Source organism: Poeciliopsis prolifica, unplaced genomic scaffold (assembly GCF_027474105.1).
Source record: "Poeciliopsis prolifica strain line A6 unplaced genomic scaffold, Auburn_PproV2 SCAFFOLD048, whole genome shotgun sequence".
NCBI lineage: Eukaryota > Metazoa > Chordata > Actinopteri > Cyprinodontiformes > Poeciliidae > Poeciliopsis > Poeciliopsis prolifica.
Genome location: NW_026562423.1, coordinates 2,386,950 through 2,402,872, shown reverse-complemented (window position 1 = coordinate 2,402,872; position 15,923 = coordinate 2,386,950). Strand labels below are relative to the sequence as shown.

The 15,923-nt window shown below is 41.5% G+C and overlaps 2 protein-coding genes across 2 annotated transcripts; one reads left to right on the top strand and one right to left on the bottom strand.

Annotated features, from left to right (window-relative positions):
• Positions 1 to 474: 474 nt before the first annotated feature.
• On the top strand, positions 475 to 3,641 carry mrpl38 (mitochondrial ribosomal protein L38). The gene is made up of 9 exons (XM_055057679.1): positions 475 to 568; positions 1,621 to 1,809; positions 1,883 to 2,014; positions 2,101 to 2,303; positions 2,388 to 2,460; positions 2,758 to 2,803; positions 2,906 to 3,064; positions 3,214 to 3,350; positions 3,426 to 3,641. Exons 1-9 carry the CDS (start codon positions 484 to 486, stop codon positions 3,560 to 3,562), a joined length of 1,161 nt encoding a protein of 386 aa, XP_054913654.1. The 5' UTR covers positions 475 to 483; the 3' UTR covers positions 3,563 to 3,641.
• A 60-nt stretch (positions 3,642 to 3,701) lies between these two features.
• Positions 3,702 to 15,160, bottom strand: fdxr (ferredoxin reductase). Its single transcript, XM_055057677.1, has 12 exons — positions 14,764 to 15,160; positions 13,769 to 13,875; positions 11,121 to 11,216; positions 10,253 to 10,375; positions 10,060 to 10,173; positions 9,865 to 9,966; positions 9,489 to 9,596; positions 7,725 to 7,809; positions 6,351 to 6,550; positions 6,099 to 6,270; positions 5,853 to 6,026; positions 3,702 to 5,593 (listed from the first exon to the last, which is right to left on the bottom strand). Exons 1-12 carry the CDS (start codon positions 14,843 to 14,845, stop codon positions 5,463 to 5,465), a joined length of 1,494 nt encoding a protein of 497 aa, XP_054913652.1. The 5' UTR covers positions 14,846 to 15,160; the 3' UTR covers positions 3,702 to 5,462.
• Positions 15,161 to 15,923: the final 763 nt, after the last annotated feature.

Below are 15,923 nucleotides of genomic sequence, written 5' to 3'. Positions count from 1 at the left end.
TTTGGACCGCTTATTGAAATCAATACTAGCGTTTATGCGCTTTCGTGTAATAAATATAGCAAGATGCTTAACTGTTGAGACAATGAATTGAGAAAGTGTAAAAGCAGTTCGACTCTTTATTGGTCATTTTGGTCTCGAAAACTTATATTATCTTATTGAAAAGAAAAAGGGTTGCGCAGTGTTTGAATGCACAACACAGAATGCTACAGTAGCTCGTCATTACAACAGAAAATATAATATTTTTACGTTTTATTACACGCATTTCTTTTCCTGTAAAATCCTTTTGTGTTTTTTTATTTCATTTTTAACGTATTAATCCTTGTCTGGGTTACAGTGCGAGAAAACCTGTTGACTTATCAAAGGGAAAAAACAACTGAACTGAAGTAGATTTCTGAGTTGTTTGATACATTGAACGCGACATCGTTCTCCTGTGCTATTTGGGTGATCACACGGCCACCGTAGTTACGGGGAAGATTATCCAAGATGGCGCTGCGCACGGTTTGTGCTGCTGCGCTGCGAGCCGGGACAGATTTAGGGGTCAATAACGCGAGGACTGTCGCTACAACAGGTATTGTAATGGTTCTTTCTGAGATATTTTCCATTTGGTAGTTATGTCCCGAACTTTAATGCGCGAGTGTTGCTTTGTTTGAGGGAAACAACAGAAACATGGTGCGCGGTCAGAGATGACAAACTGAGCAGCAGTCAGCAAAAATCTGAATATTTTGTTTACAGTCTTAATTTTATTGATCACGATAAAATTAACTGACTGGGTTGGTTTAACAACGGAAGGAGAATCCACGACTTTTTGCTGTTTAATCATGTGTCAAAAAGCAATGAGCCCATTCACATAAGAAAAATAGTTCAATTTCAAGCATTAAATTGAAATGCAACATTTTTCTTTCACTTGAACTAAACCAATAGTTGTTTGAAGCATTACCTGGCTTTCTTTGTATCAGAAGTGTTACATTAGACTTATTTGGGCCTGTAACTGTACTCCTTTATTTTTTTTAGAAAATAAATCAAATTTGGCCTTTTTTTTTACACGAATTGTATTTTCACAAACTAAAAATAATAAAATTTAATGTTACTGCCATGGAAGCGTTTGCCTAAACAGTAACTGATTTAAATGGGATTGACCAGAATAATAAATTAATACATTTTTACTATGCCATTGCTGTAAAACAGTGCTGGATAGGTTATGTTTTGTATAATTGTGTTAAAACACATTGGTTTTTTTTTGTCTTGTAACCAACAATGACAATAAATAGAGCTTTCTGTCCCATTTAAACTTTGTTTCTAATCAAGTTTCATTCTGCTCTTTATTGTCAAATGAGATTTTTCCTTCTGAAATACATAGATCCTCCAACAAAGGGCAGAAAACAAGCATGCTTCAAAACAGGAAGCAGAGACAAACATCAGGTCTATTAGAGGTCTCAGAAATAATCATAACAGGGTAAATAATAATAATTTGTCACTAAAAGAGGTCTGTCTGTGAACATGCCTGACCGAAACATCTTAGCTGTAGGTTGAATTCAAATTTGATTTCAAAACGCAGTTATGCCAGATAATAGTTTAAACCCAGATCATTTTGATGATGTTGTTTCTCACCATTGGACCCAGCGGCCCTCAGCAAACGGGTGCGTCCTCTGGGTCCCATGCCCAATGAGAACATCGACACATCGGACCTGGAGTCACTGGAGAAATACCGCAGCTACAACCGCTACTTCCGACAGGCCGAGGAGGCCAAGAACCAGCGCGTGTGGTGGAAGACCTACAGGAGTTACATGGAAAAAGCAGATCCCGAGCACGGTGAGGAGTACACTCTGGAGTCTCTGCCGCTGGTGGGTTTCAAAAGCGTCACCGAGTATCGTTGTGTGTCAAGGTGCCGAACGCGTGGACATCGGACTGCCGTACTGTCGTCCCAACAGAACCAAAGAGTTGAAGGAGAGGAGGCAGGTAGTGAGAGAAAACAAAAGGAACGTGGAGCTGGAGAGGGCCTCCCGACTTCGTACTTGTACGCTTTTTTTTGTCCCCCTTAACGTTTGTCAAAATCTGACTTTATTTTGTCACTGCTGAAGTGAACACATGTCACCCCTTCAGTGAAGATCTCCTTGGACCGAGTGCAGAAAACCTGGGAGAAGACCGGCGGACCGTTCGACATTAAGAAGCTGGCCGACCACTACGGGGTCTTCAGGGACCTCTTCCCAATGGCGTATTTTCTACCTCAGGTCACCCTCCGCATCAGCTACAGTCAGGACACTGATGAACAAGTGCATTATGGGAATAAGCTGACGCCTACAGAAGTATGTTTAAAATAACAGACGATGCATTTTTCCACATTACGTTTCTTCTCTTAGCTCATCTTGGACTCCATCTTGTCTCTGTAGGCAGCGTCGGCCCCCCGGATCGCCTTTGACGCAGAGGAGGGTTCTCTATGGACCCTCCTGCTTACCTCTCCAGGTCAGCATCGCCTTCAGCCTGTGAGATTAAGATCTGTTTTCAATAGGGCTGGCCGTCATTCTATTAACATAAAGGGATAAATGTTTCATAATGTACTGAATTTTACCTCCCATAACTGACCGTGTTTGGACAACAAAAACAAAAGAAGGTCTTAGCGGACCTTATATATCAGTTGGAATTCGTTTTGATCTAATTAACCATAAATTAACAATTACTCACAAGCTGATGGCGTGCATCCCCAGTTTTCACATTCAAATTCAGAAAACATACCTTTGTTTTTATTTAATTTCTTTGCAGACGAGCATCTTCTGGATAACGAGGCAGAGTACCTCCACTGGCTTGTGTAAGTGCTTTAGATGCAATCCAAAGTGTGCATTTCTTCATCCGGTTAGTCCCCAAAACATGTGAATATTAAAAACCGTGAACCGTCTCGTGTCCCTGAAAGCGGGAACATTCCAGGCGGGGCGGTGCAGGCCGGAGATGAGCTGTGTCACTACCTGCCGCCCTTCCCTGCCAGGGGAACAGGCTTCCACCGCTACATCTACGTCCTCTTCAAGCAGGAAAAACCCATCAGCTTCCGGGAAGATCTCCGCCCGTCGCCATGGTGAGTAGCGGCCCCAGCATCTCATCTGAACGTGAGAGAATCAAGAAGCTCAAGCACTTGAAACGAGATGTACTTTCTCACCATAACAGGATATGAGAGGAGCATTCCTGGTATGTGTGTAATAATCCATGCCGTCTTTTCCTCCTCAGCCACTCGCTGGTTGACCGCACCTTTAAGACCGTCGATTTCTACAGAAAGCATCAGGACGACATGACGCCAGCAGGCCTGGCCTTCTTCCAGAGCCAGTGGGACGAATCGGTTACCAACACCTTCCACAGCACACTCAGTGAGTCGAGTTTCTTCATGTTGCCACGTTGGTTTTGAGGTCTGTTTAAAGATTAAATCCACATTCTCGCTGTAGACATGAAGGAGCCAGTGTTCGAGTTCATCAGGCCTCCGGTGTACCACCCTCCACAGGTCAAGTATCCACACAGGCAGCCGCTGCGCTACCTGGACAGGTACAGAGATGGGAAGGAGCCCACCTACGGCATTTACTGATCAGGAGAAATGCATCCGACTGGAAATCCAGTCTGGAAAGTGTGGAATCATCGTCTAAATAAACCATTTCTTAACCGTTTCAGAGCCTGGTCTTTATTCTTGCGACAACAGCTCTTTGTCAATCAGATGCATATTTTAAAAAGTTCATTAAAAGTGTCAATTTTTGTCTAACTCTTACTAACAGTGCCATCAGTGCGACTGGTAAAAGCACAATTGTAAAGTTAAAAGTAGTCGTGGGCCAGAAATGTTACATCTCTTTTGTTATTAAAAAAAAAAACCTAAACAATTCTATAGTAAAAACAAATATTTTATTGAAATGTAGTACAAATTTGATGCATTTACCTTATTTTCTGCAGATGGGTCAGTGCAACTCAGGTGTCTATCTTCAGATTAGCTTAAAATGCATCTTATTCCAGTTTTCTTTTCAGATTTGTTCTATTTGTTCTATTCGGCCTTATTTTCAGTTTAATGAATTGCTAAATGGACACAATGAATTCAAACGAATCTGGCAAACAAAAAACCGTCTCCAGTCATACAATGCACCAAAGATGTCTGAATGTGAATCAAAATAGCAAAGTAACAGTATAATAATAATATACTGACCAATAAAAATGAGACTGACCACCCCAAGTAAAGTAAATTATATGGTTACAAAGAAAAAACAAACTTCAAATATTTTTCTGTATCTAATAAACAGTTAACCTCACTCTGGTAAACCGAGTGCTTAAATCGCTCCTATTCACTTGAATTGACTGTAACCTAGACTCATCCAGCAGGGGGCAGTGTCACTCTACTGATTAGTCACCTGCATTGGAAGAATAAACTAGCTGATTCTGGACCAAGTTAACGAAATTACAGGTTAATATGTGAACATTACCGCCACCATCTCATTTTGTGAAGGAATGATTTAGTTTCCACTTTCCTCCCTCCTCCAAGTTACAAAAGCATCACCCAGAGGATTTATCGTTTTATTTAAATCCATTATTTCTGTTTACAAAATCTAAAAACATTAGCGAACATGGAACAAAAAGTCTTTTTCATATTAGAGTCAATGTCTGCTGAGCTTCCAGTGCAGCAGGACGACATCACTGGGGACCAAAACCGGAGACTTCCATTGCTCCACTTCCAAATGTTGCAGTTTTCGAGACACACCCAGGAAACAGCTGACTTTTTATACACACAGTGCCTTGCCTTTCTGACTTGTTTGTACTTTATAGTCACAAGGCGCAGGGACTTTATGTGACTGACCAAACACAAAAACAATACTGCTAAGTTTGACCTGCAGTATTCAGCTTACTTTACAATCTATCAATATATTGTCCTAAATGTGTCTGAAAAGTGTGGTGTGCATTTTCATCTATCCTTTGATTTGGTAATCTCCACCCAGCCCCTGAAAAAATCCCTGCAATCAAATTGCCACCAGAAGTCATCTAATTACACCACAGGTGGAGTTTCTACAAGTAGAAACCTAAAGATAAAATGTGAACGTACACAATTTTTATGTGTAAAATCTGGGTATTATTAAAGGTCCAAAACATAAAAATTGTTTTGGAATGTTGTTTAATTGAAAGGAAAACATTTAATTTCCAAATTGTTTGGTTAATCTATTGCTTTCCATTTTGTTGACCACATTTTTTATTTTATTTATTAATTTTTTTACAATTTTTTTACTTGTAGTCAAAAATCATTTCAAGAGCCAGAAATGTTGGACACCCCTGTTCCATATTATATTTCAGCTGAAACTGACTTTGAATATTTATCTTTGTGCTGGAAGCATCAACCTATAAAGACGTTGATGTCATACCCTACATTTGTACCGTACGAATCTGGTCCCATGGATACAGTAACCAGTGCCGTCACTGTCTCGTCATTCTCCTGGACTCCGCCTGATGCGTGTCCGTTACGACCGGGCCACCTTCAGCATTTCTTCCACGCTCAGCAGTTTCTCTCTGGGTTTGCCGCAAGCTTCCCCCCTCCTTGTCTCCAAGCTGTCGATCTTCTCCCAGTCTGAGAAGGTGACTGGTTTCACTCCTACAGATGGCGGAAAACAAACCGTCAGTGACTGGAGCAGCACTGCTGCTGGCATTTTGAGTTTTGTTCCTCGCTCTCAAGGACAACAAACACTAATAATCATTAATAAAGAAGCTAGTTTTAGTCAGTTTGTGGATACTGTTTTTTAAAAAAATAGATAGAGGTGATGTTTCTGTGCTACAGTTCATTTCTGGGGTGAAGATAAATAAAGTCGGATAAAACAACAAATGCTGCGGTGAGCGGCGAGGCGCTGCTCTACCTCGCTCCTCCAGCAGACTGCTGACTGCTTGCGATCCGGGTTTGGCAGCCGACACGTCCAACGCTCCAGAGTCCATGTCCTCCAGCAGGGACCGGGCCGTGTCAAAGCTGTTGTTCATAGTGGTGGCTATCACACCCGTGGGGCCCGTTTTCAGCCAACCGCTGCAATACAAGCCTAAAGAGAAAGGCCGAGTTATGGAAAATGGTCTAGTTAAAGGGTTCTTATCACAGGAGAATGTTTTGAAACCTGCGGCTTGGTGAACCCGGCCCACTGAGTTCGGCACGACGGCTCTGCGGGAGTCGAACGGCACGGAGGGATCGATGGGGAGGCTCTTGTAGCCGATACTGCTGATGACCAGACCGCAGGAAACGTCTTCTACCTCTCCGGTCAGAACGGCCCGAGCTGCGTCTCCTGACCCCTGACCCCCGATAAACACAGAATATAAGAATCCGAAGTGGGCCGCATGTTGTGTTTTGAAATCCAAAGCTGTGCTCCAACCTCCAGCCTGTTGACCGCCAGTCGGATGCCGGCCGTTCGGCTGCGGCCGGGGTCGGCTAAGATCTCAGTGGGGCTCCGGTAGAATCGGAACCCCCAGACCTTGGCGGCATTTCTCCGCCTCTCCAGCTCCTTGTCTCCGGGCGCGTCCAGGGCCGTCTTCAGCAGCAGCTCGGTGAGACGCTTCCTGGGCCGCGGGACGCCTGGGACGGCAGAGACACCGGCACTTTAAATTTTACTTACTTGAACGGAGGAGCAGTCAGCACAAATGTGTGTTCAACAAGCTAATAATCATGGTTATTAGCTAAACATGGTTACTAGCCTACCATGTTTAGATGTTTTTGTTTACGACTGCATGCCATCTGTTTGATTTTGACACCATTATTTTTAGCCAACCGCTAAACACCAACCAAAGAACCAAAGTTTGCAAGTCCATTTTCACCACGAAAGAAAAGATTGTGGTATTTTTTCAAGCCCATTTAATCGATTGATCGTCTGAACAATCGATTATTAAAATAATTGTCAGTTGCAGCTACCCGTCGGGTCATGACAGCAAATTCTGCTGGACGATAAATCGTCCCAGAAATCAGTGCGTTAGACAATAACATTGTCAATTTAAAACCATTTTCAACTAATTTAATAATAATTGCGTTTGAATGCAAGTACAGTCTCTCAAAGATCAAATAACTTTAATGTGGAAAGAATATTTTTAACACCGGAACTGGAAAATCCGTCTGTGCTTTTCAAGGCTTCCCAGACATAAAACTCAGGATTCATTAAACCCAACAAGGAGCTGGAACTGCGTGAAAACATACATGAAGGTGCATGCAGGTGGTAATACTCTCATTTGTCACAGAAGTCCTGTATTAAATGTTGCATTTGTCCGTCGCTGCTTATCGCCTAAAATATTCACAAGGTCAAGGTGAAAAAGAGCATCGGTTTCAGATCAATGCCACGTCTCCGTCAAGGCTGCGGGCCAGAAGGTCAGCAGAACGATGCGGGCTGCAGAGAGGCAGACCGGCTCTCCTCGTCTGCAGCCCGCTGTGAGCTCTTGCACGTCAGAAGCGACCTTAACCTGTGAACAGTTTCCGTTCAGCTCAGTGTACGAGCCTTCGCTGTTAACCACAAAATACATTTCCTCCTGCCATATGACAGCTCAAGTGTTCTGCATTTGTCACTTTCTTGTGTGACTAATTTATGCTTTCCATCAAGTCGGAGATGAGAACTAAGAGCACAATCCGTAAATCTTGAGTCAGACTTGTACAAAAAAAAACAAGAAAACAACCTGTTGTGGTCCCGGGAAATTATTTTGAAACAGAAAAAGAAACACAAAAAACAAAGGAAACCTGTCATGCAAGGCTTTGATTGGCCTCTGACCTTTAAGGGCTTCTGAGACGCCGTCAAAATCAGCTGTCACCATCTCGGGCCTGGTTCCTGGCAGGTTCACCATTTCTCTGAGCTCCTGCAGATGACATGAAGAAATCTGATAGCCGCAGCTCTCGGGTTTGCAAAGCTACACCAGGAGTTTTAAACAAAAACAACACGATTTCAAACAAAACCCAAAAGTCTCCCACGATGGGGCTGCGTTTTCTTTTTTCTGGATTTCCCTCTTTAAAATAAACTTCTTTCAGAACCTGCTGGAAAAAGGTGACTCAAAGCTAATTGGTGACATTTGGAAACCTTGGCTAAGAAGAAGAAAAGATGAAGTGCTAAAATTTCACCGTCGTTTGTCAGCACCACATCCATACTTCTAAGACAACGACAATGTCATTTACTCAATTCAAACCGAGTAGAAATGGAAACACAATGCGTAGAAAGTACTTTTTAACTTAGAGCTTCCACATAATGGAGTAATAATGCAAACAGGAAGGAGTCTTTAAATAAAAGTTTTATTTAGCACCTGTGTATGTAAAAACTGAAGTTAACACAATGCCAAGTAGGGAAGATCACCAATATGTCTCCTTCTCATCAATCTGGAAAAGATTACAGCAGATCCTCGTTTATTTACGGTTCAGTATTTGGAGTTTTCTGTGCAACCTAACTCCATATTATTCATAGAAAATCCACCTCATTTTGGATTTTTCCTTCCAGCATATGACGAACAGCTTGGCATTCCAGCTTATTTGTCAAGTTGAACTAGCTGGGCGCTATGCCACTTGACACGCTATTGGCTGCCTGTTTGTAAAGTGGCCAACCAAGAAGTGTCATTCAATTTCCTTGCCGTTGACTGGAGGCAACTCAAAGATCGGAAACAGCAAAGAGCGTTTATGTTAGCTTCTGGTGTAGCGTTAAGACTTGTTCCACTGTGTGTATTAAGGTGTAATTGGTGGTTGAGTTATTAAAATAGGCAGCAAGATGTGTTTGCTGCCTAGTTTATGGACGGCTACAGGTCCATAAACTCCAGGGAAGACCAGGAGTCCACAGTATTGGGAAAGTCCATCATTTTACAACAGGAAACCTTATTTGTAAGCGGAAACTGAGTGCAAAATTTGAAGATGTGGACGACTAAGCAGATTGCCACAAATCTCAGAGAAAGACCGTCTCAGACTGCAAGAAAATACAAAAAAAAAGATTTCTATTAGACATCCTCTCGGCCTAAGTTAGTGTGTTAAATGTTATGATTCATCAAGTAGAATTATAAAGGAATTGAAATACATGCCTTCAGAAAGATTAGCAGTTGAGAGCTTGTTCTTTTCTAAACAATTATGACAGCATGTTGTCGATTCGCAGGGATTTGTCCAAACCACCCAAACTTTTCTCGACAAATGAGGCGACAACGTTTAGACGAGTTATGCAAAGGTCGGAAGTTTTGGTCATAATGAACAGCGGCGTTTGGTTGAACCCAAACCCAACATGTCACCACCACTATCCTCCAACAGAACCTGGGCAGCTAAGCAGTGTCATCAGCCAAACACTACACCCTGTGTGTTGTGAGGTACTCTGGAGTCACGCCAGCTAAAAGTAGGCAGAAACCAGCTCATCCACAAGACGGTGATACCATTCACCAGGAAGTGTGCAACAGACTGAAACGGGCGTCTGCAGAGTAGGTCAAACACTTGGGTTAGTGTGGTTTTCCCATTTGACAGATGTGTCTTCTTGATAAAAGGCTCAGCTTGTTTTCCTCTGTTCCGTGATACGAACCTTGATTGTGCATGCGACCTGCATGGGTCCCCTCCTGCCGACTATGAGCACCTTCCGAACCCGACTCTCGGCGAGGGCTTCCAGGGCTGGCTGGGTTATGTCCGTTTTCTGGACGACAATAAATCATGAGGTGAAGCTTCGGTATCAGATAGCGCTACTTTCCTTAAAGGTCAGTCAGCCATCTATAATACCCCCAAAAGGGCAATTGTTGCCTAGCTTTTTAGGAGAAGAAGAAAAAAAACAGTTTTGAGGGGAGCAAAGGTATTCTTCTCTTCAGAAGAAAACTACACCACAACTATGAGAGCTTCTCACAATCATAAAACCCTGATCCAAAAGATAGAGATCCAAAACTGATAAAGAGAGAAATCCTTCTCACCTTTAAGATGTCTAAAGGAGAGAGCAGTATCCTAGCTACATCCAAGGCCACATTGCCTTGTCCTAGAATGACGGCTGTTTCGCAACTCAGGTCCGGTTTGAGCTGGAGGAGCAATGAATAAAAAACATAAAATCAGCCCATTTTGCTTTGATTTACACAAGAACAGATGAGTTTTTTCCCCCCCTCTCTACCAACCTCTCGGCAGCTGGGCAGGCCGTTGTACCAGCCCACAAAGTCTTTGGCGGAGTAGACGCCGGGCAGGTCTTCGCCCGGCACCCCCATCGTCCTGTTGCCCTCCGCCCCGTAACTCTGACAGAAAATACGTGCAAAGGAAAGTCAAAGCACAAATTCTCGTTTTAGGATCCGGCCACGGCTGTCGTGTTCTCACCAGTACGATTGCGTGGTACGCCCCCTGCAGTTCGCCGACGGTCACATCCTTCCCGACGTTGACATTGCCATAGAAACTACAGCGGGAATGTTTGGCTGTTTGAGTAAAAGTATTGATGACATTCTGGAGGACAAAAAGAAAAGATACATATATTCAACAGAATAACATTTGATACTTCCTAAAATACATGAATAATAATTTATATAAGTGCAAATTTGTAACCAGTTGGTTTTATAATGAGTTATTGACAAGGGATTTTAAATGGGCGTATGATATGTCAGGGCAAAAATACACCACACAGTGCTGTAATAAATCAAAGTTGTGTTATATCATTGTGTTAAAGGAAGTTTTCCACAAGATAATAAAGCTCTTTGCAATTAAGACATCACTCAGCAACCCACACTGTCTGCAAAAACACAGCATTAGCGCCACTGTAAAAACTTTGACGGGAGGGACAACACGCTCTCAAAATTCCAGTGAAGCAACTGTCTGCAGTTCCTGTTTGGCTCATTGTGACAGAAGAGCTGATTAAAAAAAAAAAAAAAAAAATCAGCTTTGAAGGTTGCAGAAAACAATTAGGTTAAAATTCCAGGAACTAGACTGTGCCAAAGACTGAAGATGGTGACTCTGGATATTAATTCAGAGTCAACAACTGATCGACAATCTTTGCATTTCCTATTTATCATGTGTATTGAACTCTTTTTTTTTTTTTGTGGTTGTTTCTGTTAAACTGAGCGGTGGCTTTCTGCAACCCCTCCAGAGTTACCATGATCCCCTGGGCTGCTTCTTTGAGTTTCTTTGATATTTTGAAAAAAACACTTGAAGAGACGCTTTGCTGTGTGATAAAGATGTCAGTGGAAGCAGAGACCTTGACTTCAGGATGATCAGGGGCCACTCCAAACCTGACCAGGCCAAAGGGGACGGGCAGTCGCTCGTAGATGTCCACCTCGACATCCTGACGGGCCTGAGACGGGGGGAAAAAAAACGGCAAACAGGAGAAATCACTTGTTGCAGATATCGTCTGTTCATAAATGAAGTGTCACAGTGCTCAAAGGTTTCTGAATGAAACACAGCTTTCAAAATAAAGCTTTCAAAATAAAGCTTTCATAATAGCGTCTCGTGAAACTTTGAAAAGTGACTTTGAGAGTTTTTTTTCTGTGATCCATTAGAACAGAATGAATGTTTGAATTGTTGCTCAGTGTAAAATCAACATCAAACATGAACCGTAACACAGATGAAACTGAGATGACAACCAGTCCCGTTTCCTGGGGTAAATGTCCACAGGTGTGATCTGTTTTACAAGTCAAAACGGAGGAAAATCACCTTAAAGAAAATACAGTGGCTTTTGAAAATTATCCTCAAAGTTGATTTGTACAAATTAATGTCGTGTTTTAACAACAGCGACTACGGTAGTTTTACAGAACTTTGTGCACCAACATATTTTCCCACTCTAAGAACCAGGACAAATAGCAGACAAAAAAAAAGAAGGTAAAAATCTACCCTGGAGGTCTTCTTGTTTGGACCTTGAACTACAAGCGGAGCTCCATGGTAGAAAAACACAGAGCATTTCTCATCAGCAAAATATCCCCAGCTTTTCACTCCGATCATCTCCCGTTTCGTATTTTATGTTAACTTTAAATATCCAGCAAGAGTTTGGTATTTTTACGATATTTCACAGTTTTTTTTCAGTGGTACAGTTTGGGGATTATTTTCCTGTCTTAATAGTCCGGAACAGAACTGCAAGAAATAACAAATAGGAATCTTGCCGGGTTAGCTGGAGGCTTGTTTTGCCTCTACTACGGGTACATTAAAAAAAAGAAAGAAAAACTAAGCTTTGGAAACTTTAAAGATCAGATGATAAAGAAGACAAAAACATTATGACAGATTAAAAGAAAAACATTATGACAGATTAAAAGGCCACAACTGAACTTGAACGAAGTGCATCCGGGCAATTAGGCTCCTACTTTGCTGGTTCTGTTTGTATTTCTTACAAACTGTCAGTCTGTCATTCTCTGACTCACTGAGACCTCGATTTGGAGAAAACGCATGCGTAAGAAAAGTCAAAGCGATAAAAATAAAATTTTAAAAAACTACAGTGTAAAGGGCAATTCTTTGTAAGTTTGGATGTTGTTTTCTTGTCTAATGATTTCTGTCAAACAATTTGATCCAATGTTATGTTTCCCTGAGGCACAGTAAAAGCAAAAGTAGATATTGAAATACTTCAAAAGCTACCAGTGGCTTCAAGAAATTTCAGCATGCATCGGTGACTGAAAACACAACAGCATAAAACAGAAGGGCTCTTTCCTGTTCCAGTTTGACATATTTTTATCTGTCATTCAAAAGATAACAGAAAAGTACAGTTGTTTCCGGCGTGACATATCTGCTGTGCTTACTGTTTCCTGGCATGACACAGATTTAAAGTGATTTCATTATCACTTTTTTTGAACAAACTACCAGTCCGGTCACTTTAAACACAGCTTCCTGTCATGAGTCGTTTATCTATGATTTACGTTCATGAGGAAGCTTGGTAGGCAGTTGGAGGATCGTGCAGTATTTCCAGAAACCTGCCTGCCTCCCTTTGTGTTCGGTGTCAAGAACTGTACCGCTGGATCACACCGTTTGCTGATGACATCCAGATTTACCTGCTTGTTCCAGTCCACAACAATGCTGCTTTTTAGGCATTGCTGCATTTAATATGACATCTAAAACATAGGGTTAGGGCAAGGGTTAGAATGGGACTAAGCAAAAAAGAGGAATAATCTAATCTTCTTAATTGATACAGCAATGCTATTGGCCCTTCAAATTTCTGTCACCACTTGTTTGGGAAAAACTCCTGCTCTTACATTTGATTTGATCAGCTCAGCTGTAAAGGTGAGCCTGGGACACTTAGGAAATCAATGGCCTTCTTTCAATTACATCAGCCTAAGGCACTAATCCATCTCTCGGTCACATCTCATTTGGATTACTGCAATTCTTTGGAGTTGTGTTAATCTATAGTCAAGTGTTACAACCAGAGTGCCTTCTGTGAGTCTTCTGAAAGAAGAGAAACGTTGCAGTGAACTGGCTTCCCGACACTTGGCTTGTGTCAACTTGGCGACCTCGTTCGAATATAGAACCCTTTTTTTTCACCGTACTATTAATGGTACAACACCTCCTCCCATTAAAAGATTGAGGTAAAAAAGGTCACTTGCTATTTAACATTTCAAGAGCCTCCAATAGTTCATCAACAGCCTGTTTGAGCTTAAATGTTGTTTGCAATTATTTGCCAAAATTATTTATTATTTTTTTGTCTCTTGCCTTTTTTGTGAACTTCAAATAGTGGACACTTGTAACTTTATCTCTCTCCATTTTTATGCACTCAAACCCCAAAGGAACATGTTGGCAAAATGTAGTGCAAATAGCTGAGTGTGTCCATGACTTGACATGGCAGAAGACTGAAAGCCAGGCATGTTCTGTTCGCTTCGAACAGGCATCAGAGAAGTTTATCCATGTGCCGTCGGAACGGGAAGTACACACCTTGATAAGATGCTGCGCCGTGTAAAAACCTGCCGGACCGCTCCCAACGATACACACCTTTGGACAGCTAGAAGTAGACAAAAAAGCCTTTCCACTCCCACCGAGGCCTGCAAAAACGAAAAAAAAACAACAACTGAATCGACAAAGGACGTGTTGAAGGTCAAACGTGTCACAATTCAATACATAATAAAGTCATTAGATAAATAACACAATTAAAATTAGTTAAAAAATATATTTAATTTGCCACTGGGATGAATGAAGTGTTTTTGAATTTCAATTTTATTATTAATAGCTTCCATAAATACAATTAAATTAAAGTAAGATACTATCAATATTTCTTTAAATATTCCCGCGTGGATATTAAATATAATATTTAACTACATAATTATAAATTAAATTAGCTCATCACATGTTTAATGTATTTTATAGTTCAGTATTTTTTAACACATTACACATTTCATTACTTCATCTATCAAAGTCAGTGGGTGGGACTAACACTCCAACACCGAATGTGATTGGTCTGTAGCAGAGTTGCCCCGCAGGTCACCCAATCAAATGTCAGTGTCTATCTCATAACTTTGACTACAGTTCGAATAAGTTTACATGGACTGCAGCACGTGAAATATTAGATAACTACATAAAAAGTATGTTTTTAGCATAAAATGGAATTTAAACGTAACGATTTAAACACTGGATTAAGTAATTGTGCATTAAATATATAGCCAGCTAACAGATAAGTATTTATTTCTTTCATATTTACTAAATTAGTTATTAATGTGAACTTTTCTCTCATTATTCTGGCACAGTTGGATCTCAACGATGAAGTCTGTCTCACTTCACCGCTTACTATGAAGCTGTTTCGTGACAGGTAATGCGGTTTTCATGAGTCATACCTGAACTGGAATGAACCGAGTTGCACAAAAACAAAAATGTAACTGAGACTGTCAATTTGAACCAGACGGGTCGGTGTGCATGCGGCGTCGCCAGTGTCTCACCTTCATTAAGTCCTCTCGTCCATTTACTTCTTCCTGACGTCCACAGCTTTAGCTCGGACAGCAGTCGCCTGCAGTTCCTCATGTTTAGCTCTTCTGTGCGGACCAGCCTCCTAAAACCGACCTGAAAAGCGGGTTGTATCCCGAGTGCTGTGCGGCTTCTGCTCACCAGCCCTTCATAGCTGCCCCTGGCTGCCCTGCCCGAGCTTTGGACGGCGGGACAGGGGATCAAAAGCCAAGGTGGGGACCGTCTGTCTTCACCCTGACAGGCTGCCTGTCCTTCGGCGTTTTAGCTGAAGCTAAAAGCTAGCCCGGCTTTGTGCTCAGCTTCACATTCACCCTTATTTTCTTCACACTTTTAAACTTTAAAGCAATTCATGAATACGGTTTGATTCTGAGGCTGCACGTTGTGCTGCAGCAATAACAGTCCGCGGAAACCATTTTACCGCAAAAGTTCCGCACAATTAGCTCGTGCTTTTATTAGCTAAGTTCTTTCTTTTCTTTTTTTTTTTTAGCTAATAGCGCCTGAGTGAGCGGGTAGGATATCTAATTAACCTGTCCAAATCGATTATTACACTAATTAAAACGTGTCCTTTTAAGAAGAGAATTTATTTGCTTGAGCTCCTCGCCAATGTCCCATCCTCTTTGGCAAATGTTAAAACTTCAAACAAGCATTAGCTCCTTTTCACTCAGCTTGTTAATATAGGAAACCTCCCAGGTATTCTATTTGAAGTAATGACACCTGGCTCACAACTGTTACAAGATAATGACAGTATATTACTCTGCATGTAAACACAACTCCACATGGTGCAGTGGAGCTGGTTTAATGGGGTACAAATCACTCAGTATTTTCACCAGAACTTCACCAAGTATACATGGCAGCCATGTTTGATTTTAAAGTTGTGGGTTGCGACTTTTAAACTAATAGCAACAATTCTAGGTATTCATCTGAGTATTAATTTCAGCAAACCTTTTAGTTGATTTACTGAGTCAAATCCCAAACTCCCAGTAGGAATGGAATTCACTGATAAAGATGGAAGTAGTGCTAATTTTAGTATTTTGATTCAGAAAGACAGGATTTTATCGGCCACAGCTCAGCAGATTTAGGGAAGATTAATTCATCCATGTGGTGTCAAAGTTTTAAAATCTGTAAACTTTTTCTC